Source organism: Urtica dioica, chromosome 11, assembly GCF_054948205.1.
Source record: "Urtica dioica subsp. dioica isolate 48M chromosome 11, U.dioica_male_clone48M_v1_H2, whole genome shotgun sequence".
In the NCBI taxonomy this organism is placed as follows: domain Eukaryota; kingdom Viridiplantae; phylum Streptophyta; class Magnoliopsida; order Rosales; family Urticaceae; genus Urtica; species Urtica dioica.
Window position 1 is genome coordinate 17,231,072 of NC_142766.1, and position 25,725 is coordinate 17,256,796.

Sequence of the window (25,725 nt, forward strand, 5' to 3'; positions counted from 1 at the left end):
TACGATGCTGTACGATGTCGTACGATGTTGTACGATGTCGTACGATACGATACGATGCCGTACGATGAGATTCAATGTGAAACCCTCAAAATCGAAACTGAATACATACGATGCTGTACGATGTCGTACGATGAGATTCAATGTGAAACTCTCAAAATCGAAACTGAACACATACCCAAATTCCTCAAAATCGATGAGATTCAATGAGCTCGACCACCGAAAATTCTAATCCTAGCGCAACCAATTCGAAGACCAAAAGATTTGTGATGAAAATCATTTGAAAATGAGAGAAAAATATGAGTTTTTTGAATCAGGGGTGTTTTTGTCCGATTTTGGGTCAAAAGTCCATATTTAGATATTTTTACACATTAGGGTCTAATCTTGATATTTAATGGCTTATTAAGCCCAATTAATGAAATTCTCTCAAATATTAATAGTTAATATTATCTACATTGACACTTAATATTATTAAGTATCAATGTAAATAATATTTACAACGAAAAAATACTATTAACTTGCAAATGAAACTCAAAGAATTTGAAACACTTAATACTACTAACTGTCAATGGTTAATATGATTTATTGTCGGATTTATTATCCTCGATTGTTCACGGAAATAATTAGTAAATCGTATTTACTGTTAGATTAACTAATCCACATCTCTGTTACTTTTACTGTTATATTTATTGTCCTCGATTGTTCACGGAAATAATTAGTAAATCTTATTTACAGTTAGATTAACTAATTCTCATCTCTGATACTTTCTCTGTTACGGTACATAAGATTTACTGCCGTTCTTGTTACGGTAAATAAGATTTACTTTTGTTCTTGTTACGGTAAATAAGATTTACTTTTGTTCTTGTTACGGTAAATAAGATTTACTTTTATTTTTTTTTTACGATAAATAAGATTTACTATCTTTCTTGTTACGGCAAATAAGATTTACTGTAGTTTTTGTTATTGTTAATTAGATTTACTAATTTCTTTTGTTATGGATGATATTATTTACTATGATAGTTAATAATATTAACCTAATGGTAATATTGGAATATTGGAATGTTGTCATGATAAATTGGCTATTTTCTTAAATATGTTAATAGTTGGACTATAATTTTAAAGTAGATGTGTTGTTTTGGTTAGTTGTTTAACTGCCCCTTTTTTTCAAGCTAAAGAGAGGTTTGGGATCGACTCAAACCCTTTGATCGGAGGATCGGACCGGACCGAGCATAAAGAATAAGACTTTATGCTCAACCCAAGACCAAACCCTTGACCCTCTGAGTCGATGACCCGGGCTTGGAAATGATCTAAATTGAACATTAAAAACCCAAATTATAATCATTAAAAAAAACTAATAATTAAATAGTTTTTAATAAAAAAAATACCATTCTAAACAAAATAACAAATTATTTTATGGAAGCATTGATAGATAAATATATGAAATGGGGGCAGTAGCGTCCATTTCCCGCGGGGCTTATTATTTCTGCTCTCCCATAAACTGTAAAATCGATCTCTTCTTTCATATCCGCTGTTCGGTCAAATCCCCAAAATGCCGTCTTGATTTTTTCATATTCTCAACACCGCCGTTAATTATTCCTACAAAGACTCAACCTTTGGAATTTTCACATTTCGATTTTCAGGCTGTCCTTGCTTCAAGGGTTTAGGAGTCTCGCAATTCGTAGAAGTTTCACGGTTCCCGACGAGTTGATTTTACATCAATATCATTAGCGCTGATAGTACTGTTCGTAAATTGATCATTGATTTAGGGTTTCGGCGCGCCTCGATTGGGCACGCGAAATCTTGCAATTCGTTGAGAAGAAAGAAGAAAGCTTTTCATGTGATCATAGAATGGGGTTTGACAACGAGTGCATATTGAACATCCAGTCTCTGGCCGGAGAGTATTTTTGCCCCGTTTGTCGTCTTCTAGTGTACCCAAACGAAGCGTTGCAATCTCAGTGCACTCATCTCTATTGCAAGCCTTGCCTGAGTTACGTCGTTGCCACTACCCGCGCTTGTCCGTACGATGGCTACTTGGTCACCGAAGCCGATTCAAAGGTTCCTTTTCTTGTTTACACACAGTCTCAGTCTTTATAGTTTGGTTCTTGAACTCAGCCTTATTTTTTTCTCTTTCTTTCTTGTTTTGCAGCCATTGGCAGATACGAACAAGCCACTTGCGGAGACCATAGGGAATATTCCGGTGCATTGCCTTTACCACCGGAGCGGTTGCCAATGGCAGGGAACGCTGTCCGCGTGCGTCTCTCACTGCGCCACCTGTGCCTTCGGAAACTCCCCGGTCGTGTGCAACAGGTGCGCCGTCCATATCGTGCACCGCCAAGTACAGGATCACGCCCAGACTTGCCTCGTGAGTTCCACTGGACGGATCTCTTTTTCTTTCTTTCTTTCTAAAACAGCGAGTTCGCGATCATTTATGAATTCTGTCGCAGGGCGTGCCTGCTCAGCCACAGCCCGCTGTGGCGCCGGGAAACGATGCCAATCAACAAGCCCAAGCTTTGGCTCAAGCCAGCTCGGCGGAGCAGTACTACCAGCAACAGCTGTATCAGCAGTACTACCAGCAACAGCAACAAGTCGTCGCTGCTTCTAATGCAACAGGTCAACCCACGGCGGTCTCGCTTCTTCGAGCTCCGGTGACCAATCAACAGCAACAACAACAACAACAGAGCTATCCTCAGCCTCAAGCTCTACCTCAAGCTCAATATCAGGTGCCCCAAGTTCAAATGCAGGCTCAATTGAATTATCCGCCTTCTCTGGCGCAGAACCCAGCAGCGATTGCCATGACAGCTCATCCTTCCGAACCCCAAATGCAAGTTGGACCGGCGACCCAGCAATATTATGTTCCTCCTCAATCTCAACTCGGATCCAAGGCGATGACTCAGCGCCCCCAACAAGTGCTCTTTCAGCAATTGCCCGCCACCGTTCCGGTCCAGCAACAGCAACAGCAACAACACTCAGTCCCACGGCCATATTTTCAGCAACGCCCGGTTCAGCAGACGTTTCCGCGGCACCAAGTGGCTGCTCCGCCGCACTTGCATCCCGTGGGAACGCCTCACGGTCGTCCTCAGTTTCCGCAGAATCCGGTTGGAAGGCCTTCCATGCCAAGTCAAGGAGTACAGTCTCAACCAAACTCGCAGTTTCTCGGCGGTTTGCCTAGGCCAGTGTATCATCAGGACAGTATTCCGCGACCGCCCAGCCAGAGCCAATCTGGCGCGAAAGCAATTCCGGCAATATCTGCCAAGATTGACTCGGGTTTGAAACCGGCTGTGGTTGCAGAGGTGCAGGCTGAGAATTCTGCCAGTGTTCCGAAAGCCGTGGATTCCGATAACAAAGCTGCTAGTGAAGGTAAGGCTGAGCAGGGCAGTGCAATAACTGCTAAAGAGAATGAAGAACCTTTAAAGCAGGAAGGCGGTGTAGAAAACAAACTGAATCATTCAAACGTTGGCGAATCGCGTGAAGTGGTCGCCGATGAAAAGAAGGATGCTCTCGAGGAGGGTTCCGAAAAGAATAAGCAACCAGCCACGACTGTAGTAGAGAAGAAGACCGAGAATGGCTCGCACGAAGGACAAGGTGGGAACTTGGTTAACGATGATTCTATCCGAGGCTCTGAAAACGGATCACGAGGCGTATCTATTGCTTCTGCTCAAATTCAGGATGGTTACACGAAACATCCTCACCCAACACTCGAGCAACAAAAGCATCAGCCATTAGCGTACCATCACGGTCCCACTTCTCTGCCACAAAGACCGTATTCATCGGGGGCATTGCCGCCACCGCCGCCTCCAGTTTTTGATTCACGTGTCGGTGCAATTGCGAGATCGACGAATCCGAACCAGAGACCCTTCTTCATGGACGCCAGGCAACAACCCAACCCTGCTTTTCCCGGGTCTTTGGAACACGGAAAATTTGGTCTAAACATGAAAGGCGTGAATAGTTTTGATCCCATGTTGCCTTCGGGGTCAAGGAGGGAATTTCCGCATTTGCAGGCCGAACGGCTTAATTCACTCCCCGCGGGCCCAAATCTTCACTTGCCAGACCGAGTAGAGCTTCTACACGACATGAAGCGGTTCCCTAGGCCCGGGTCCGTCCCGTCGATATTTCTGTCTCGGCATGATGTTGGTCCGTCCAGCTACTCGGGAGAGAGGCGGGTAGTCCGTCACGAAGACCCTTTCGGGAGAGCGGAGCCGAACCGTGGCCATCTGGATTTTCTTGATCGCAGACATTTCGATGGCGTGGCATCACGGAGTCTAGGTAGAGAACATCTCGGAATGTCCTTGCGTGGCTTTCCACGTCCGGATTTAGATGAAATTCACGGGAGAGAGCTGCGGCGATTGGGCGAACCGTTTCTCGGGTCGTTCCCGGAAAATCGGTTCTCGATGTTGCCGAGCCATCTGCGCAGGGGTGAGTTTGAGGCTCCTGGTAGAATGGGGCTCGGCGATCGTTTCAGAAATGACGTTATTGGACACAACGGGTTCTCTAGTCATCCCGGCGGGAGAGACCGTATTGGTCATCAGTATATGAACGATGATTTTCACTTGAGAGAAACAGCTGGTTTCGGCGCTCGTTCACTTCATGCACGGATGACCGATGTTGGATTGTCAGCGATCGACTCGTTCCGCGGAGGTGATCGGCCGAGATACCCATCCCTCGGCGAGCCTGGATTCAGAAGCAATTTATCTATGCATGGATTTCCTGATGATGGTGGAGTTACCACAGTTAAGGTAGCAACTTATCACTTATTTAATTTCTTCAATTTATAATAACAATTATCGCTCTTTGGTTAATCTTCAGGGGGAGTTAGATTTCGATAGGAAGAGGAAAGCACCCACAACGGGGTGGTGTCGTATCTGCAAAGTGGACTGTGAAACAGTTGAAGGCCTGGACTTGCATGCCCAGACAAAAGAGCACCAGAAAATGGCTATGGATGTCGTAGCAACTATCAAGAACAACGCTAAGAAGAAAAAACTGTCAGTGACTCTTGCGTGATTGCCATATTATTTCACCTTCAACTTGTCACCTTATTCCGTGTTTTGTAAATTGTCAGACAAACCGGTGAGCAATCCTCACCTAGAGATTCGAGCAAGTTCAAGAATAGCGGCAACAACGTGGATCTTTGGAAAAACTAACTCGCAAATGTCGCATCGAATATCTACGTTCATCTCCGGAGGCTATCATGTTAATGAGGGGATGATTTTGGAACTGAAGTTCGTTGGCATTTAGGTTTGTCTCACACTCGGATTTGGGTAGTACTTTAAATTAAAAAAAATTAATGACATTAACATTGTTGAAAGCAGTATAGTGATGCTACATAGTGTTTTTTTTTTGAGAGAGTGATGCTACATAGTGTTTATGTGATGTTTGTAAGCTGGCATTTTGGTTCTGGCTTATCCCAAACTCATGGCATTTAAACGCTAACTTTCTAGACTTGGAATTCTTTGCCCTAGATGCGATCTTTCGTATATCAACCCTATGAGGAGTCAGTGCTATATTCTCTTCCCCTAGCCCTTGTTTGTTTTTTTTTTTAAGAAGACTCGAGGGTTTTTTTTTTTTTTTTTTTTTTGCAGTATCGTTCATCTTCATCACTAGTTTCCTAAACTCAAGCATCTTAAACCGCTTCATCACCATTTTTCAAGGATTAGAATCATGAAGTAATATTATATGTTCCCTTACGTGTCTTCTTTGAATTTTTAAGTACGTTTAAGTGTAGAATTTTTATTTTTTATTTTTTTATTTCTTGGTTATTTAACTTATTTATTATTATTTCTTTTTTTTTTTTACATTTTTTTTGTTTAAAATATGAATGAAGGAAGAGAGAAAGGAAAGAAAAACAAACACAGACATAGAAACAACCAGACATACAGGGACGAACTTAGAAGTAGGTATCTGACTTTAAAACTAACCAAATTCAAATAGAAAACTGAATCGACACGATACCTACTTAAGTTTTAAAGGACCTAAACATACACTTGATCCGAACGAACTACTAATTAAACACGATAAAAGTAAATGAAAGATTAAGAACATTGAAGCACCTTACTCTGATACCAACTAACATGAATGTTGTTCAACTTGCTTCGAGACCCAATACCTTAGCTCAACCCGGATCGATGAATTGTTTTACCAACACCAATACCCAACAAAATTCATTTTTGCTTGATCCCAAGGAAGATCGGATCTCGGTGCGTAGCTGATTATAGATCAATCCGTTTGGGGACCAGCCTCTACAAAATTATCTCTTAAGTTTTGGCTAATAGGCTGAAGGGGGTAATGCAGGATACTATAGCAGACTCGGGGCGCTTTTGTGAAAAGCAGATGAATGTAGGACCCTTGTTCTTGTAGAAAGAGAAGCTAGTAGGAGACTGATCTCAAGCTACACAATGAAAGGCCTACGGTAAGGTTGATTGGGGTTTTATGGATTATGTCCTCGAGCGAAAATGCTTTCGATCCTCGTTGGTGAAGATGGTTTAAGGAATGTTTTGGCTTTACCTCTTTCTCAGTCAACGTGAACATGAAGAAGGGACGAGAGAGTATTAAGGGGTCTCTCTCTCTCTCTCTCTCTCTCTCTCTCTCACACACACACACACACACACACACACACCACTTAGGCGTGATTGACGGCTCTTTTTCTCCCTCTAGAGTTGACTGCCAACCCTGCAAGGTGGCCAAACTTCAGCTCGCTGAAAGCCCAACAAGACAACTATGGTGACCATTGTAGGCGAAGCTGTGAAAACTTTCACCGGATAGTTTAACACTTCTCCGAAGCTTAAAACATCGGCGAAAGCTCATTCCTTGGTATAAATATGTCCGAGCCGGCTGTAAACAGGCTAAGCTCACCACTTTGGGTGCATTTTCGGTATTTGGCCTGACCCAAGGATTCGAAGTGCCTCGACGGTTGGAAAAGAGGATTCCTCTCCAAAGGACACAGGCTTGGCTTTCATCAAGGCAGTTCTCTCGTTTTTTTGGCCCCATCTATTACATGTCGGTTTTCAGGATGCGAAAAAGTGTTGGCTAATATACAAGATCTTCTATAGGAAGGCTTCAGAGGATCCCGATCATGCCATTCGGTATAAACCTATGCTCTCCAGATGGCGGTGGCGATTCACAATCGAGTCTTCTACGCTTTTGCACAAAGTTATTCAATCCATTTGTGGGTTAGGTGACGATGGGTGGGATCCGGTATTCACAGATAGAAGAACTCGGATCTCTGTCGCCGGATGAGATGGATTGTTCGAGACGGCTCTATTTTGCGCTTTTGGGAGGACTCTTGGAGGGCTTGAGTTCGATGACGCCGCGTCGTTAATATTTGGAAAGGGTTACAAGATCGTAGGGCTTTGTTACTCGATATGGAAACCGATTTGTCCAACCGAGATCCGGGCCCGATTTCCCTTTCTTCCACGGAGTTTGGAAGGGTAAAGTACCGCCGAAAATTCATTCTTTGGCTGACTCTTGACCTACAACGAACTGAACACGGCAGACGATATGCAGCATCGGAGTTCCTCCACGGGGTTCTCTCCGAGCAGTCGTGGCTTTTGTCTTCATCATCAACCGATAATTGGCACCATGTGGCTATGGCCGTTTTTCTCTCGTCGTGCCAACGTAACCCTTTATATGACAAAACCCTTTTTTTCGAGGAAATAAGTGACCCGATAAATTGATTCATCGTCCGTTAGTCGTAAGTCTTAGTCACAGATTGTAGCTGCTTTTCTCGGACAGGTCGTTAAAGTTTGTATTTTTCTTTGGCCTATCTAAAGCTTTCTTTTAGTTTTCTTTTTAATTTGGGTTTTTTTATAAATAAATAAAAATATAAATTTGGATTCATCCAAAGGTTGTGCTTAATGCTGTTTTTTTATATTGTGAAATTTGTGTCATACAATAGATCTTCTTAACCTTGGCTTGCCTTTCTGGGCGAAGAAGATCATACAAAGCTGAAAAGATCAGTGGAGAGAGGTTTACCCAATCTGCATTTTTGATGTGGTAAGGTTATTTTGTGGCAACTTCTTATTCGTATAACTATTTTTCAATCGTTATTTTGTTGGGGGTTATTCTATTTCTAGATATTTATGAACAAGCTCACATTTGGAAATCTCACAACCTTCTACTTTCTACAGTCTTACAATCACATTAATCGAATTCCTTTCAAATTTAGTTCTAGAAAGATCAGGAGACTTGAAACACAGACTTGTACGTTTATCTTAGTTATTGAGGATTAAGATATGAAAGTTTAGATTCATAATTGACTCGTATGCTTCGAAACATTGCATTTGAAACTTGGAACCAACTAACAGAATCAGAAACACAATTGGTTCTCAGTTCGAGGGGAGAACTAATCTCTCAATTCGCAAGAATACTCATGAAACGAATTTTTTTTTTCCTATCCTCTCAATAGACCAGACAATCCCTTAATATACTAAAGTACCAAGTAAGGAAATAGCTAAATAATGGACTAATGACTAATTTACCCTTATCATGCGCTCCACGTAGGTAATCAGAGGCTTAACATAAACATATCTACTCATATTTTAATTCCAAAATCCAGTTGACTTAGTTGTTCTATGATTGCCTAAAAGTTACAACTAGCTAGTACTTTGATGGGATATAATGGTGCTACTTAATGAAGTTGTCACGTTATCAACTTCTCGTGTGACTTTAGGACTTGTACCATGATCAGCAAATTAAGATTGAAAATGATCACTAACTATTTGTGTAAAACTACCTTACTGGCTCTTTCAACAAACTCGAGTATTGATAACCCCATGATACGTTTTTATTTGACTTTTTCACTGATGGAGTTTCTAGTTTACCACGTTCCCTTGAATCTGCTACATTCTTTGTCAAAGTTTTATATCACCTTTCGCATCTTGCAAAGCTTGGGGATTTTCGGAGCAAGCCCTCTTTCGTTTGGGAAACTACCGATCCCAGTTCTTTCTTCTCGTTTCTTAACCGCGCTTGACTTGAGTTTTCCCAGTCCCAACTCGCAGGTACTTTTTTGCATTAACATATCGAACCTTGTGAATTACGAATCTTCCTTTTTCTTTGTTTATTGCGGATCGAGTGCTATTTCTTTGGCTTTCGGTAGATCTATTCCCAGCCATATTATTATTTTCTTTGACTAAATATATGCTTCACTTCTGAATTCTTTGCTTAAAAAAGATACATAGAAATGGGCATATTTTAGGATTGCTTATGTAGTACTACTCATTGGTGCTTTTTCTATCCATGTCATGACTGAAACATGTGCAAAATCTGCCAATGTGTTTTCTTGTTTTTAAGGAACAACCCCACCCATACTGAAGTGGGGTTTCAATCTCAGCATTTTATTTTGTCAAAGGGCAAATTAGGCAATCTTTGCAACAACAAAAAAGAGAGTTTATTATATTTAGACAAATGCTAATTAAGTTGAAGCACACAAATTTCGTTTGAGATCTAGATTGTAAATTGGCTTATTGTTATTGTTTGTCACACTCTCATGGTTTAAAATATGCGTCACATCCACTAACCACTAGATTAGATCTAGATTATGTTTGGAAGTTCAGTTGGCGTATTGTTGGGTGTTGCGTAAAATAAATAATCCCCATAATTAAGTAATCAGGGACCGTAAATTAATGAGCATAAAATAATTGAAAGATAGAGGGCCAGAGGGGTAGTGTAGTGATGAATTGGAATAGTTGCGTTAAGATGCGTAGTAGTCAGAGAATAAAGCTTTGTCACATGCCCACCTAAAATATAAATACAAAACCATATAAAATAAAATACAGCACGCAATAATTTTAGTAACATGCCACCTAAAATATTTGATAAGAGACAATAGAAAAACTAGTAACGTGACACCTAAAATTTAATACATTGATTCGGAAACTAGATCAGATTTGCCATAAGCTCCAAACATGATGGTAACATGCTATCACTCACTCATTCACTCACAACAACTCACAGGTTCCTAATTATATATAAAAATAATATTTTAAATAAAATAATTCGAGTAGTAGAAATTTTGTATTTCTCAGTTGTCTCAGATCAGTGCTATTAGTGCATCGGTGAGCTCGGCCTGGACCACTTCAAGGCGTAGATGACGAAGTTCAGATCAACAGTTGAGAGCAGAGAATAGAGGAGCTAAATGGGTCCCAATTTTTTTAATTTTTATTATTATTATTTTAGGAATTTAAATGGATATAAGTTTTGTATGCATCGAAGCCTAATGAATGTATAGGGAGTAGGGACCCTTGAGCCTTGTCCTTGCTTCCAAAAGGGACATAGAAAAATGTATTTTGATTTTAATTTCATTATTTTCTTGTACTGTTAAAATTAAAAATGTTATGCTCTTGATTGGATGCTTAAAGTAATAATTATATTTAAAATAAAATAATTAACTGAGATCAGCTGGGGTGTCTTTATTTATTCAATTTTGCTTTACTTATTTTCTCAAAGAAATAAAGAGTTTATTTTCTTGTTAAGGATGTTCAGATCCAAGTCTTAAAACTCTTTATTCCCCTGGAAAAGAATTGCTCTTTGCGTGACTAGCAAAGCAAAGAAATCAAAGGTCGCTTTTCTGAATAAACTTGGGTGTAATTTTTTATTTATTTTTTCATTGAACGGATAAAGTCGGGCATAGAAATCTGCCTTTCAAAAAAAATAAAATTAAAGGTTGGTATTGAAATATTGTCCCATGGGCTTTGATTTCTAAATTCATAGGTCGAATGATGTGACTCTGCGCCTAAGATATTGGGCAATCAACAAATTAATAGTGGGTGTTGCTCTCACATAGCCACAAAATAATCTCTTTTTAAAATATTTTTCAAAATGTATATTTTCTCTCACACTCATAAACCGGAAAATAAAAATAAATTCAAAAAAGAGCGGTAAAAAATACATATAGTCCAGCTGTGACCAGCAATTTGAAATTCAAAAAAATGGCACTCTCTCTTTCTTCCTCTTCAAAAATATATAAACCGTTACCGCTCTGAAACCTCTTGCTTATGTGGCACACCATCTAGCCTTTGATTTTAGGGCATCCCCTTGAATCTCGATAAAACAATAAAAATATAAAAACAAAAATTGAAACCATTTCTTTAATTAGTATTATTTTAATTTATTATTTTTTTAACATCTATGTAGAGCCGTTATCTCTCTGGGTCCCTTTTTCCTATATAACGCCATTTCTCTTTGCCTCTCGCTCTCTCTCACACACACACACTCACTCACTCTCATATCCAGATCTATAATCCCCAAAACCCACCGACTAGCAGACCAGTGGTCTCTTCTTTCTCGTCTTTACCAGAGAAAATGAGAGAAATCCTCCACGTCCAGGGTGGTCAGTGCGGTAACCAGATCGGAGCCAAGTTCTGGGAGGTCGTCTGCGCCGAGCACGGCATTGACTCAACTGGTCGCTTCCATGGCGAAACCGATCTCCAGCTTGAGCGGATTAACGTCTACTACAACGAAGCCTCCACCGGAAGGTACGTTCCACGCGCCGTTCTGATGGATCTCGAGCCCGGAGTCATGGACAGTATCAGATCTGGACCGTACGGTCAGATCTTCCGGCCAGACAACTTCGTCTTCGGACAGAACGGAGCCGGAAACAACTGGGCGAAGGGACATTACACCGAAGGAGCCGAGCTCATCGATTCCGTCCTCGACGTCGTTCGCAAGGAGGCCGAGAACTGCGATTGCCTTCAAGGTAACCGTCGAATTCCCCCAGATCTGGTTCAGATCTGTTGATTTCGCTCCCAGATCTATACATGTAAACCCTAGATCTTGAGTTTTTGTTTTCAATTTCTGATTGCATTTTCGTTTTTTTGTGGTTTTTAGGGTTCCAGGTTTGTCATTCGCTCGGAGGTGGTACCGGATCTGGAATGGGAACGCTGTTGATCTCTAAGATCAGGGAGGAGTACCCCGACCGGATGTTGATGACCTTCTCGGTCTTCCCGTCCCCGAAGGTCTCCGACACCGTCGTGGAGCCTTACAACGCGACTCTCTCCGTCCACCAGCTTGTCGAGAACGCCGACGAGTGCATGGTTCTCGACAACGAGGCTCTGTACGACATCTGCTTCCGTACTCTTAAGCTCTCCACTCCTAGCTGTGAGTAGTTTTTCTCTTCTCTCTTTCGATTTAACTCTAGATCATGAGATTTATAACATAATGAAACGCAGCATGTTTGTCTTAGTTATGTTTACACATTTATTTTTCTGTGAATTATCAATGTATATTAAAACTAAATGAATCAGACAATTTCCATAGATGTGGTTCGTAAGCCCTACCACAAAGATGACTGGAATTCAATAGAGATGCTCTTTAGGACTGTGTGATCTGTTTATTCAACTTTGTTCTTGCTTTTTTCAGTCGGTGACTTGAACCACTTGATCTCCGCAACCATGTCCGGAGTCACTTGCTGTCTGCGGTTCCCAGGACAGCTCAACTCCGACCTGAGGAAGCTAGCTGTGAACCTGATCCCATTCCCTCGGCTCCACTTCTTCATGGTGGGGTTCGCTCCCCTGACCTCGCGTGGGTCCCAGCAGTACAGAGCACTCACCGTCCCCGAGCTGACTCAGCAGATGTGGGACGCCAAGAACATGATGTGCGCCGCGGACCCTCGCCACGGCCGATACCTCACCGCCTCAGCTATGTTCCGCGGAAAGATGAGCACCAAGGAGGTGGACGAGCAGATGCTGAACGTGCAGAACAAGAACTCGTCGTACTTTGTGGAGTGGATCCCAAACAACGTCAAGTCCACCGTGTGTGACATCCCTCCGACCGGGCTGAAGATGGCTTCCACTTTCGTCGGAAACTCGACTTCGATCCAGGAGATGTTCAGGCGTGTGAGCGAGCAGTTCACGGCCATGTTCAGGAGGAAGGCTTTCCTTCATTGGTACACTGGCGAGGGCATGGACGAGATGGAGTTCACTGAGGCCGAGAGCAACATGAACGATCTTGTGTCCGAGTACCAGCAGTACCAGGACGCCACTGCCGAGGAGGACTACGAGGAAGAGGAAGAAGAACCCGACTACCAGGAGTGAGGAGGGATTTTTAGGGGGGTTTCTTGAAATGGGAGAGAGGTTAATTTTGCTTAACCTTGCTTTCTTTCAGGTTATCAGCTGCAAAACAAAACTGATGTTGGATTATATTGAGTTTTTGTATTGGTGTTATTTTGCTTTGTCTTTTATTTTTATCTTTTATTATGTTTCTCTGTTAGAACATCAAGAACAAACAACCCAAAAAAAAAAAATATGGCTTGCTATGCGACTGGATTTGATATGTATTATATTTGCCCTCATTTTCATGTTATGATTGTCAAAGACATTGTTCTCTTTATCATCACTATTCTGTTTTGTTCATTATCAAGATCAATATTTTTCGTTCGTATATTAATAATTCTTTTTTATAGTTTTTTTTATTAACTAGAACTTCTCGCTAATTAAGTTTATCGGTTGTCATTCACATCACATGGGAGGAACTGGCATAGCATGCTGTGAAATAAAGAATGCCCCACAAAGAATCTGGACAAATGACCTGTGGTCCATGGATAATTAAAGATCTGTGACCTCTTTGTCCAATCACAAACCACAAATACTTAATACGACCTCCATGGTAGTACTAGTAACAGATTAAATTTGAAAATTCAATACGTTTAACTTGGTAAAATTAGATTCAATGGTTAGGAGATACTTGTTCCGTGTTCATTCCCCGATTTATGAAATACGTAAATTCCATTTCCAGCTTCATGTTTTTGGATAAGTCGCTTGATTCAAGACCATGGACAATACATTTTTTTTTTAATAAACGGATTTTCCATTAAAATTTGGTAAAAAACCCATCAATACAGGAGAAAAACACCTTAATACAAGGAACACCAAGACCTAAGTCGAAGTGAATCTAACACTAAGATCCGGTAAAAGTACGTTATGTGCAAACTTCCGACAACGAGAAGAATTACAAGCACCAATAGAGCACACAATAGGCTCGTTCAAAAACCCAAAGATTGGCGGTGGAAAAATCCAACCAACCTCGGTCCGATGACCACGAAGAAGATGACTCTTCCACCTGCATAGATCAAAACCTAACAGGAAATCCACTACGGATAAGGAGACTACGGCTAATCCGGCTCCTAAACAAGTCAAAAAAACCAAAGCACAACAACAAAGATAACGATTCACTACAGATTGAATATTCAATATTATAGAGAACCCAAAAATTTAATGTAATTTTTAATCCAATTCTTACATTTTCACTTTACCTGTCCCGTACCCTCGTAGAGGGTCTCAAGTCTCAACTCTCAACACAATGCCCTTTTGACCGGGGCGTCCATCACTGCAACTTTAAGTGTCTACTTGCATGTATTTTGTAAATTTTAGTCATGAAACGAAGTTATAACCAAGGACTAAGCCACAACCGCCCTCAAATTTATTTTATTTTTGCACTTTTTGCTTATTTTTCATAAATTTTACATTTTTTACCAAAAAAATTTATAAATTAACTCCCTGAATTTTTTTTTTGCAAATTAGCCCCCCAATCTAAATTCCCGACTTTGTCCCTAACTATAACAAAAGGAGTTCAGCATTTCACAAAAATTAATCACGCATACTTATGTGCTATTTATTATTTCTTTTTTTAGTATTATTTTTACGGTGTTTTAGCCTAAATTCATGACAAAATCTATTTATATAACATTTAAGTTAAGAAGTCTTTATATGTAATAAGGATATTAGTGAGTCTAACTAATTGAATTTCTCATGGACGTTTGGAAGTGAAAGGGAGACAAATGAGAGATAACAAAGAGACCGAGCGAAAACTAGAAGTGAAAAATAGAGCGTAAAGAGATTTCGCTGGCGTGGCAACAATTAAACCATGTTGACATATTATTTTTAACCTTACTCATTTTTACGTTTTAGTCTTTGAAATTCAAATCATATCCGCTGCAATTGTTATATATTCCATGCTGGAATTAAATAATTAATGTGTTTGGGTTTTGTTTCCTTAATTGTATCAAGTTATCTATCTCTCTCTCCATCTTTTTCGATCCTCTCTTTCTCTTTGTTCTCATTCTTTTCGAATGACGGAGCCCAGATTTCTTTCTTTTGCGGAGCTCCTTCGTTTGCTAGCGGAGACGCGGAAGCACCGCTCATTGAGGAGGTGGCCAATCTGGACTCCGTACAACGTCTGACGCAGAGAAGACCTCTTGAGGGCTTGCGTGGTTGTATGTGCAGATGCGAGGGTGGTAGTATCGGAGAGGAGCACTGCATCGACGGGACATGTTTGGCTAAGCGCTTGTCGTGGCTCCGCGCAAACTCTCACCACAATCCTTGGAGGGCGGCGCTCGTTTGGCTCCAGCGAGGACCGTTCCGGAGCTTTTTATCTCCGTTGAGCGTCGTGCGACCAAATGTGCGCTCCAGCGGATGCACAGAAGACTGCCACCTTTTGCAAATGTACATTTTACTTCCGATGTGGGACTCTTTTGCAATGTGATAGACTGTCACCTTGCACACATATGCGTTGTCACACACAAGTTACTTGCTTTTTTTTTTCCTTTGACTTGTCAAACACTGAGTAAAAAACAAACTGAATAAAAAACAAAAACAATACAAACATGGGTTGCAATGTGCCACATAATTGCTCGTAGACATATATGTGTTGCTATTTTTTTTTTTTTGCTAAAATATGTGTTGCTATTTCTAATACACGTTTTTTAACAAGAGAATATACTTGCTTTTTTTTTCTTTGTCAAACACATAGTCACATACTATCTAAATATAATAATATGAGTAAAAAAAATACATTATGTACAAAAAAATATATGTTTTTCCTTATACAATTAAACTTTAAAAACATATATATATATATATATATATATATATGGCATATTTTTTTTCCTACAATTGTCATTTAATTTTTTTTTATCAATTATTAAGAAAATAAAAAAAGGCAAATGTATGTTTTATTTTATGTAATTAATTTAGTTTTGGATTTGTATTATAATAGTACATAGTGTAAATGGAAACACTTTTATTTACTTGTAATTTCGTGACTGAATTGTGTTTTATGTGTTCGATACTCTAATATTTTAAATTTATATTTAAGAAATATGTCTATGTATAAAAATTCCATGTTAAAATTTTCTTTGTATACATGAAAATTGAAAAGTATTTTTTTAAAATTTATTTATTGTTCAAATACCCCGCGGAATACCTTTTTTTTGCGGTATACCCCGCGAAATGCGATTTACCACGCGGTACGAGATACCCCGAACGTTCATCAAATACCGCGGAATACCACGGTACGGGACGAGATACCCCCAAAATTCGAAGTGCGGTACGACCGCGAGATACGAGATTTCAATCATTGCATTCTAGTTAACATTCTAAGTTTTTTTTTTTTTTTTTTTTTTTGGTTTTTTTATATGAAATTTATAGTAACTAATATAAATGTATGACATTGGTTTCAGAGTTATTTGTTTCACATTTGAAAAATGCGATGGAGGAACTTGGCTTTGGATCTACACTGCGATCTAAACATTGGTTTCAGAGTTATTTGTTTCTGAATCGCAAAATTTTAGATCTAACCCTAAGTACTATTAGAAGAACAATTCTAATTTAAATTTATTCGAATTGAATATACGAAACGGGATAGTAATTTTTTTTCCAATTTCAATTAGCTTTTTAGAGAGAATAAGAGAGTTAGAAAGAGAGGAATGAGGAAATGATAGAAGTGAGAGGAAATGAAGGTTTAAAAGGATTTAAGAATATTTTTGTCGAAAAATATATATCTAAAAAAAATCATTCTTTAAGTGGGTAAATCAAAAGTTTTGTTTTTTTTTTTTTATTTTTTTTTTTTTATTTATTTTTTTTTTTTTTCTTCGAGGTAAAGAGTAAATCAAAGGTTCATTTACAAATTTTTTGCTAGTAGCTTATTGAAATCCCTAATCCACAGTATTAACTCTGCAATCCAGGAGTAATAAGCGAGTTTATGTGACACGTCGTTTTACATTTTGACGGTGGTGGGTTTGTAGTTTCAATAAACTGATGGGGTCAAATTGAAATAAACATAATCACTCGTCTCCGCCTCCACCAAAACAACGCAAACGACACAAACATTCATTCGTTGGAGGAACCAAAAACCCGCCATTGCTAAACCTCGAAGAACAATAGCCATAAAATGGCCAACACACTGGCCAATAAAGCCACCGTCGACCGAACCCTGAGCCTCTTCAGGATTTCCTCGAGTTTCCTCAGAAGCTTCAGCTCTGCTTCTTCATCATCATCTGCATCCGAAAACCCTAGCGATTCATCGAAGGGCCTAAAGCCAAAGCCAAAGCGGAAGAAGAAGAAGAATCTCTTCGAGGTCCTTCAGTTCTTGCCTAACTGGGGAATCGGCTACCACATGGCCAAGACACACTGGACCAGTCTCTCTTACGAGATCACCAAAATCAATCTCTACAAGGTTTTTTTTTTTTTTTTTTTTGTAAATAGTACCAAATCTATATTATCGATGTTCAAATTCCATCTCATCTGATTGATCACTACAGGGTTTAAAATTTTGTTTGGCTGGTTTAATCTGCAGAGCGGTAATCATGGAAAAGCTTGGGGAATCTTATACAAGGATGGTCAGTATAAATTTGTTATCTTGTTCAATGTGGTTACCCCATAATCTGACTTTTTATTTTTATTACAACAAGAGACATTACGTTTCCAAGTTCAAGAAGACCGATCTGATTCCAGTTTTTGGTTATTAGACATTCATTAATGGAACATTGGAACTCTGAATAACCCATCTCACATAGCGAATAGATAATTTGGAAGGGTTTTTATGCAACTAAATTATGAATGCCCCTTTTTTTTTGTTATCATTCTAGTTCTTTGTTCTTGTTCAATGCACAAGACGTGTTGTATTCTTTTTTCAGGGAAAAAAAAGAAAGAGGAATATCGTAGTATTTAGTTGATATTCTAGTTAGTTTGAAATGGATAATGTTATGCTTGATTTGTTTGAAATCTATTTTTGGATGATATTCTATTAAAAAATAATGCACGTTGGCAGTGGTTATATGTCAACAAGGACTGGTTATGCAATGGGCATTCGTTTTTATTTTGTCGAGTGTATGTATCACAAAGGTCTTGTTGAGATATTGATTTATTTGAATTTTGTTTCAGGGTCGAAAGAAGCGGATGCTCCGAGGAAACTGAGCGGAGTCAACAAGCGGTGTTGGCGTTACGTTCCGGGCTTGTCCAAGCCCGCTGGAATTAAGGCGATTGAGACTATTCAGACGAAGGCTAAAAAGACCAAGACTAAACCGGCTGAGACTGAAACGGTAGAGAAGGCTCAAGAAGCAGAACCTCAAGCAGCTTGATCAATATTCCTCTAGTTTTATAGGTACCCTTTTCTGTTTTAGATTGATTACTTTGTGTCTCATAAAATGTTATCCATCATTGTAACAACAATTTTCATCTGAAACTCTGAGGACTTTGGAAATTTAATTTTGAAAATTCAAAATTGTAATCCTTTCTTGGTGGAACGGTTTGCTCTTTCCGCTAGTGATCCCTAGCGAATAGTTCAGATTCGGAGTATAATTATTTGTTTTGATGATCTTTCTTGGGTCTTCTATGGGGCTTGGTCCAATCGAGCCGATTGTATCCTTTTTCTTAGCTGATACTGAGTTGTTGCATTTTTGCAGTTCATCCTCCTTTCAAATCTTTCTGTTTATCACTGTTTTTGGAAAAGCTAAACGTATTTTCATATAATCTTTGAGGGTCTGTTTGATCCTAGAAAATAAGATTTGAAGCAAAATAGAATCCTCCTATTATTCTTGTGTTGGTTGGATTTAAAAAAAAAAAAGTTGAGGGAAAAATGAGATGGAAAATATATAATTAAAAGTGGATTTGATATTTCTCTTTATTCTCCTTTGTTTTTTAATGGCCTACAATTCTAATTTTTCCTCCAATATTTCCTTTATTAAAAAAAAAAGAATTATAGTAATTAGTACGAGTAACTCTTATAGAAGACACATGGGTGGTGGTGAAACGTAACTGTAGGCTGGTCAAAGGTGTTGACTTTAAAGTTTTGTATAGAAGTTCACAACAGTTTTATAAATATATTGCAGATTAGAATCCCTGTACATGAAGTCATGAACATAATGCTTCGTAAATAAGATCTACAGGTACTGAATTGTCTCTTACTGATATGACTCGCAGTATTGTAGCGCTGTACTACAATAATGTTTCAATGCAGACCTAAAGTAGCTTTTGAATTCGGTCCCTCCATAGTTTTTTTTTTTTGCCTCATCTTCTATTCATCATCTTAATCTCATTGCTATTGCCACAATGAAAGAAAGCTGGAAAATGACAGGAAAAGTAAGCCCAAGATTGATGAGGAATATGAAATGAAACACACAAAGCAAAGAGATCGAGAATGAGAGTAGGAATAGCAACAACACTCTAGAGACGTGATTACACTCTATTCACTTTCTTACTATCACTCACTCTGTGAGCCCCCACAAGAGCCCAGTTAAATAAAATATAATAATAGTAAAGAAGGAAACAAACAAAAAAAAAGTTAACCCAAATTATGTAAGAGCACATGGCATGCGGTCAAAATGTGTTTCGCTTTAAAAAACGACATGACCGGTGATGGGGAAAAACAGGGAAGAAAAAACTGACACTTTTAGGTAGAGAAAGCAACTACAAGATAATAGATAATAATAAAAGGTGATATAGACGGAGACGGAGAGAGAGAGAGAGAGAGAGAGAAAGTGAATGAAAACAGAAACACGCAGCAGCACCTACTCTCTCTTCTTGGACCCAGAAGAAAAAAACAAACGCAATTCTTGTTACTGAGGCTAAAAGAAGAAGTCGTTCATATTTATTTTCCTTTCTTCAATCAAACGTGTTACCCACGAAGCAAACCCGCTTGAAAGAAAGAAAGCCCATTTCTTTCTTGAAGGAAGCATCGGTATGAAGCTGGAAGGAGTGAGTTGAGAAAGGCAACAGAGAAGAAAAAAAAAAGGGTCGTTAATGGCTGGCGTGGAAATGGGGGATTTAGAGAGCGGAGTTGTGGAGAAGAAGGCGGAGAGGGATTGCCGGATTTGCCAGGTGGGCTTCGACGACTCTGGGCCTCCCATTCTCTTGGGCTGTTCTTGCAAAGGCGATTTGGCCTCGGCCCACAAACACTGCGCCGATACCTGGTTCAACATCAAGGGTGACACGTCAGTAACATCTCTCTTTTTTTTTTTTTGAGTAATTGATGCGCGACTCTTTGGTTGTGTTTCTTCTTCAAGAGAAAAAAGAAAAATAGTTATTATTAATGGCGAGTTATAAATAAAATGGAATGGTCATGGATGGTGTTGGTTTGTTTGGTGAGTTTAGGACGTGTGAGATCTGTGGCGTGACGGCGGTGAACGTGGCTTCGAGCGACGCCGGCAATGCGGAGGCGGCGGCGGCGGCTCCGGCGGTGATCGTGGTGGAGACAGTCTGGCACGGCCGGAGAATCATGAACTTCCTCCTCGCCTGCATGGTTCTCGCTTTCATTACCTCTTGGCTCTTTCACTTCAAAATACTCTGACAATCTCATCACTGCTTGCTTTCTTGTACTATAAATCGGGTACTCCTATCACGTCCCTACCTGTAAATTGTATCATATAGAATCTTAGCTTCCTATTCTCTTTTTCTTTTCTTTGGGATCATGTGACAATGGCAGTCAGTGAGTGTTGCGTTAGGTAGTTCTTGACAAAAGTTTTGGTGAGTAATGGAGTTTTGCTTTTGCCATGTCGTGTGTTGTGCTTGTTTGTGTGGTTGGGTTCGGAAGAGATCGAGGATTGAATTGTGGGCCCTATGTGTAATGTCGGGTGGATTGGATTCTTCGAAACTGGCTAGAGTTCAAATATAAATCTGAATAATAAGATTTGTAGTTTAGTCTGTTGAGAGAGTTACAGTGGATTCCATTAGCCTAGCAGTAAAAACAAAGTACAAAGGAAACTGGTTTTTGAACCTGACATGCTCGGTAATATGATGATGTTTGCAAGTACTAAAACATGTTTATCTTTTTGAGTCTTGAGAATCAACGACTAGGATTGTATCTGATTGATTGTATATTATATCATATTTCTATGTAAGCTTGAACTGAGAGCGTACATGGTGAAACTTTTTGATTCAAGAAAGACACTCTAGGACTTCAAAACCAAGCAAATGGATATGATAGTTGAGAGGGCATAGTTGTGGCCAGAGAGTTCTGTGAAACCTCTCGCCCAATCTGTATATTGACTTCAATTTTATTGTTGTTTTTAAATTTCTGGTCCGAAAGTGAACCAGAGTTTATTGGCTGCCAATGCGTTTATAAGATGATTAAGATAAGAGCAATCGTGTCAACACATGAGTGGATCGTCACTCATCGTGACTCGGGACAAAAATCAATTTCGTTAAGATAATGGTCTGGAGATAAGTACCTTGTATAATCACAAGTGGGCAGAGTTGAGCAAAGTCTGAAAAGCAAATTGTACGTCGCTTAGATTTCCTCTTGAAAAGTACAGGACCATCATCATTCAATCATGCATCCATTTTAGGGTTTCATGTTCTTTTATTACTCTTCTAAAATGAACTTATTAACTGAGAAATGAAGCTGACTCAAGCTTGATAATTTATAAAACGGCACAAGCACAACACAGAAGCTGGCTCAAATCAAGGATCAATATGAAAGATACACCAAAAAAAAAAAAAAAAAAAAACAACACAAGTGCTTTTCTTTTTGGGTGCACTGCAGGGAAACTCGTCAAAGAAGGAATGGACAAAAACTACATACAACTTTCATAAAATATAAATATATATTTTTTATATAAAGATAAAGAGATGGGGAGCAAAAAAGAAAAAAGAGGATATACATAGTTTCAATCTTTATTTCTTCTGGCTTCCCAGGAAGTGCCGTCGTTGAGAGTTTCGAGAGCATCGTTTTCCATTCCGAGGCTCTTCAAGGCAGCGGCCTGGAGATAGAAGGCGGTGGGCCACTCGGGGTTCACCACTTGGGCCTGCATTGCGTCTCCGAGGGCTTCTTGTGGCATGTCGTTCATCAGATAACACAGGCACCGCCTTGCAAACACCGTCGGAGATACCATCGTCCCTCCATCGATAAACTGCACTTGTTTTTTACGCTTCTTTTACCTCTCTCTACGTAACAAAAAAAATATAGGATACACATTGATTCACTTTACAACACCGACTTACTTTCGTATACGCCTCTATTGCCGCAGCAAAGTCTTTGGTTCGAAATGATGCGTCTCCACGCTTCTTTGCGTTTAGTGTTTCCTGTATTTGGTTTGTCCACATTTGGAATGAAAGCTGTCAAGAAAAAAAAAAACAGAGTTGGGTGAGGGAGAAAAAGAAACCCAAATATGGAAATTGTAGTACTTCGCTGAGCTTAATATGTTAATCAAAAGTCATTATAGAGGTCACTGTGTTCCTTGGGATTTATTTGACATTCTACTCCTGAGTGTGGAAATCAAAGTGAATATCAACGAACCTCATTTGCAACTCCATCGTCGTCCCTGAAGCCAACCTTTTCCAAGAATTCATGTATGGCTGTAAGATCTAGTCTTGAGCAAGCCTCGGCCAGAGGTGACAATGGAATTTCCTTTGGGCGCTCGTTTCTCTTAGGAATACCCATCAAATCATGTGATGGAACCTGTTATGTCTCGAAGAATCAGGCAACGTATTAAGTCAGCTAGTACAATCAACTACGTGAAAGAAATTAAAAAGCCGGGAAAGGAATTGTCCGTACCTCAGTTTCCTTTTGAAGAGGACTGAGAGCAGTCACAAGAGATTTGGCATTTGGCCTGTCACGAGGTTCATATTGAAGACACCTTGAAGCTAACCGGACTAGTTCAGTTCCGTCATCACTTGAAATGTGACCTTCCAAGCACGAGTCCATCAGCATCGAAACATTTTTTCCCCGTATCAGATCAAGTGCCTGCCAGAAAAGAATTGCAACACATGAATGCCTTCAGGCTTTATATTGTGATCTAATAGTGGCATCAAATTCTGAGTAACCATATTAATAAGAACCAGTCTTTTTTTTCGCTAGCAATAAGAACCAGTCTTGACTTTGGCTTATTAGTAATAAAGAAGAGAAAAGCTTACATGACTAGGAGGAATGTGCTTTCCACTCAGCAAATCAAGCAATAGGGTGCCAAAGCTGTAAACCACACTTTCTGATGTCACTCTTCCTGTCATTGAAAAAAGGTCTAGTTAGCCAAACAAAAATTTCATCCTTGAAGGGTTTGAAACATTAAGGTTAAGCAGAAAAAAACTTAAAAATAAGCAGGATTTTCTTGATGTCCATAATGACAGAAGAAAGAAACAAACTAGAGACAATAACACAAGCTGATCATTATCCTGTACTAATACTAGCCGAAAAAGTGGAATACTAGCACTATTTTCCACGAGATCAATTCGGTTATGAAAATCTCGCATAAAGTTATGCATCACTGTAACGGCACAAGTGAGCAAACACGATCATATGAGTTATGGGATTGCTGATTTTAACAAGGGAATTACCCGTTCTCAAGTATTCTGGGGGTGTGAAAGCCAGGTTGGTACTATAGCTCTTGCCGTCTCTGCTGTTCTTCATAAGACCGAAGCAAGAGAGTCTGGGATTTCCATCCTGACAAGTTCAGAGAGTATGAAAAACGGGACGTAAACAAAAATTCTAAAACAACAAATAGCAAAATGGATATATAGGGCGACCGTACATGATCGAACAGAATTCTGTAAGCATTAAGATCGTGATATAATGCTCTCCCTTTGCTGCAACAATATTCCAAAGCTTGAGCCAGATACAGAGCAACGCGTAGCCTCATTGGCCATTTCATGGGCTGAGACTCCCCTAAACAAATCCAAAATGACAAGTCAATGTCAATGACTTGGTCCATATACTAATAAAATGAAACTTGGAAAGAAATGAGACTGGTTATTAAATGTATTGCTTTTGATTTAAAAGCTAACAATTATGACTCCAATACAGCAACAGTTTAGCATATTTAATTTTGTTGAAACATTAATATCGAGGGCCTCAACGCCCTCAACCAAACAAATGCCATAAATAGCGATTGGGTCAACGTGATGAACCCTTACTATTTTCCTCTCTGTTAGATTTGTTTCTTCAACAGAAAAAGTCTTTGGCAAGGTCAACAAATGCCAAATTTACAAAACATATATATAAAAAAATCAATATTTATCAATACGAAAACCCGAAGAACTAAAGTGGATTAGAACACGAAAATCTACAACATAACAGAACAAAAGAGAAAAGAAAGTTACAATGAAAGAGATGCTTAGAGAGAGTCTCGTTCGGCATGAACTCGGCAACGAGAAGTCTCTCTTCTCCCTCGCAGCAATATCCGATCAAATTGGCCAAGCGCTCGCTACGAAGAAGACCGACGGTTTTGGCTTCATCCTATAACACCACCGATACAAACACGATAAATCAACAACACAGAAACTTCAAATCGCTTTCAACAGAAACAATCAAGATCGGAGCAGAGTTAGAAAGAGCGACGAACCATGAACTGGCGAGCATCAGGCCAAGCGGAGCGGTTGAAGCGCTTGACGGCGATCGAGTGGCCATTGCCGTCGTCAAGGACGCCTTTGTAGACCACATTCGGAGCTTTCTCTCCGTGCTCCGATACTATATTCTCCGACAAGAACCCCGACGTGGCGGTCCTCAATTGGTCCAAGCTGAACTCCTTGAATACGGGAAATGCGTCCTCGTTCTTGCTTCCATTCTCTACACCAGTTTTTTTTTTTTTTTGAGAAATACAAAACACAAAACTGAGCGAGACACGTTCCCGAGAAAGCGACGGAAAATGAAAAGACGAGAGGAAAAAAAAAGCTCACCGGAATCGTTGGTCTCGTCGATGCTGGACTTGAATTTAATCTGGCAAGGAATGTAGCAGAAAGAGAACCTAGAGCAACGAGCTCCCATTGAAGAACCAGAAGAAGAAGAAGGAATAAAAGATCAAAATGTGTGACTCTCTCTCTCTCTCTCTCGGTCAAATTAGGGAGAGATTACTTCTTCCCTGAGAGACCTGAGAGAGGGTTTTGAAGAAGAGAAAGATAGGGTAAGGCTATATTAAATAATAATGGAGAGAATGGCAAATGCTTTTCAGGTTTTGCTTGGAAAGCCAGAAAGTTAAAAGAGTTTTTTTATTTATTTAAATATTAACCTTTTTTTTTATAACTAAAATATATGGAAATGAACTTTTTGGATCCAAGGTTTTGCTGTTCCTTTCCAGCTTTTCACACCAGCTCATCATTCCCTCCCTATCTCTGTTTTATTTTTTATTTTCTCTAATTATCTCATTTTCTCTTCTTTTTTCCTTCCAAGTTTCTTTCCAGGTAATCACGATGTCGGAAAATGAGCTCTGATTGGTACACGTGTCTCTTGTTACGTTACGGCGTGAGATATTTTTGGAAAATCGTTGGCGTTTTAGTTAGCAAGCGTAATCTAGAATTTGGTTTTCGCGTTGGTTTTAAACAACAAACAAATTTGCATCTTTAGATTATCAAGTCTGTTATTTTTACAAATTTGTTGTTTGATTTGAACTTTGAACTTTGAAGTTGGTCGGTGAATTTAAGTGTCAAAAAGGCAGTTGAAAAATATTTCAGTCGAACCCATGTCCGGTTTTCGTTATTTGTGGGATAATTCATTTTACTGTCCTTATCAACTATTAATAATAATACCTTGTAATTCTAT

At 39.5% G+C, this 25,725-nt stretch overlaps 5 protein-coding genes across 6 annotated transcripts; 4 read left to right on the plus strand and 1 right to left on the minus strand.

The window, feature by feature from the left end:
• Nucleotides 1-1,479: 1,479 nt before the first annotated feature.
• Nucleotides 1,480-10,365, plus strand: LOC149381815 (uncharacterized). Of its 2 annotated transcripts, XR_016302031.1 has the most exons (7): nt 1,480-2,052; nt 2,144-2,359; nt 2,442-4,730; nt 4,801-4,976; nt 5,054-5,229; nt 7,886-7,983; nt 10,014-10,365. XR_016302031.1 is itself a non-coding variant. In XM_089630283.1 (5 exons), exons 1-5 carry the CDS (start codon nt 1,846-1,848, stop codon nt 5,133-5,135), a joined length of 2,970 nt encoding a protein of 989 aa, XP_089486409.1. In that variant the 5' UTR covers nt 1,480-1,845; the 3' UTR covers nt 5,136-5,433. The 2 variants fall into 2 exon arrangements, 1 of the variants encoding a protein (XP_089486409.1); XM_089630283.1 differs by lacking the exons at nt 7,886-7,983; nt 10,014-10,365 and having other exon boundaries at nt 5,054-5,433.
• A 791-nt stretch (nt 10,366-11,156) lies between these two features.
• Nucleotides 11,157-13,337, plus strand: LOC149381816 (tubulin beta-8 chain-like). The gene is made up of 3 exons (XM_089630837.1): nt 11,157-11,683; nt 11,815-12,084; nt 12,346-13,337. Exons 1-3 carry the CDS (start codon nt 11,290-11,292, stop codon nt 13,017-13,019), a joined length of 1,338 nt encoding a protein of 445 aa, XP_089486963.1. The 5' UTR covers nt 11,157-11,289; the 3' UTR covers nt 13,020-13,337.
• Nucleotides 13,338-17,053: 3,716 nt separating this feature from the next.
• Nucleotides 17,054-18,577, plus strand: LOC149381817 (uncharacterized). The gene is made up of 3 exons (XM_089629687.1): nt 17,054-17,436; nt 17,557-17,599; nt 18,144-18,577. Exons 1-3 carry the CDS (start codon nt 17,152-17,154, stop codon nt 18,338-18,340), a joined length of 525 nt encoding a protein of 174 aa, XP_089485813.1. The 5' UTR covers nt 17,054-17,151; the 3' UTR covers nt 18,341-18,577.
• Nucleotides 18,578-19,698: 1,121 nt separating this feature from the next.
• LOC149381818 (uncharacterized) lies at nt 19,699-20,872 on the plus strand. The gene is made up of 2 exons (XM_089601918.1): nt 19,699-20,191; nt 20,352-20,872. The coding sequence occupies exons 1-2, from the start codon at nt 20,001-20,003 to the stop codon at nt 20,545-20,547; spliced, it is 387 nt and encodes a 128-aa protein (XP_089458044.1). The 5' UTR covers nt 19,699-20,000; the 3' UTR covers nt 20,548-20,872.
• A 743-nt stretch (nt 20,873-21,615) lies between these two features.
• BSK5 (kinase with tetratricopeptide repeat domain-containing protein) lies at nt 21,616-25,145 on the minus strand. The gene is made up of 10 exons (XM_089629686.1): nt 24,867-25,145; nt 24,533-24,756; nt 24,291-24,426; nt 23,723-23,856; nt 23,529-23,634; nt 23,112-23,197; nt 22,753-22,941; nt 22,495-22,656; nt 22,200-22,313; nt 21,616-22,108 (listed from the first exon to the last, which is right to left on the minus strand). The coding sequence occupies exons 1-10, from the start codon at nt 24,952-24,954 to the stop codon at nt 21,866-21,868; spliced, it is 1,482 nt and encodes a 493-aa protein (XP_089485812.1). The 5' UTR covers nt 24,955-25,145; the 3' UTR covers nt 21,616-21,865.
• Between the last annotated feature and the right edge of the window lie 580 nt (nt 25,146-25,725).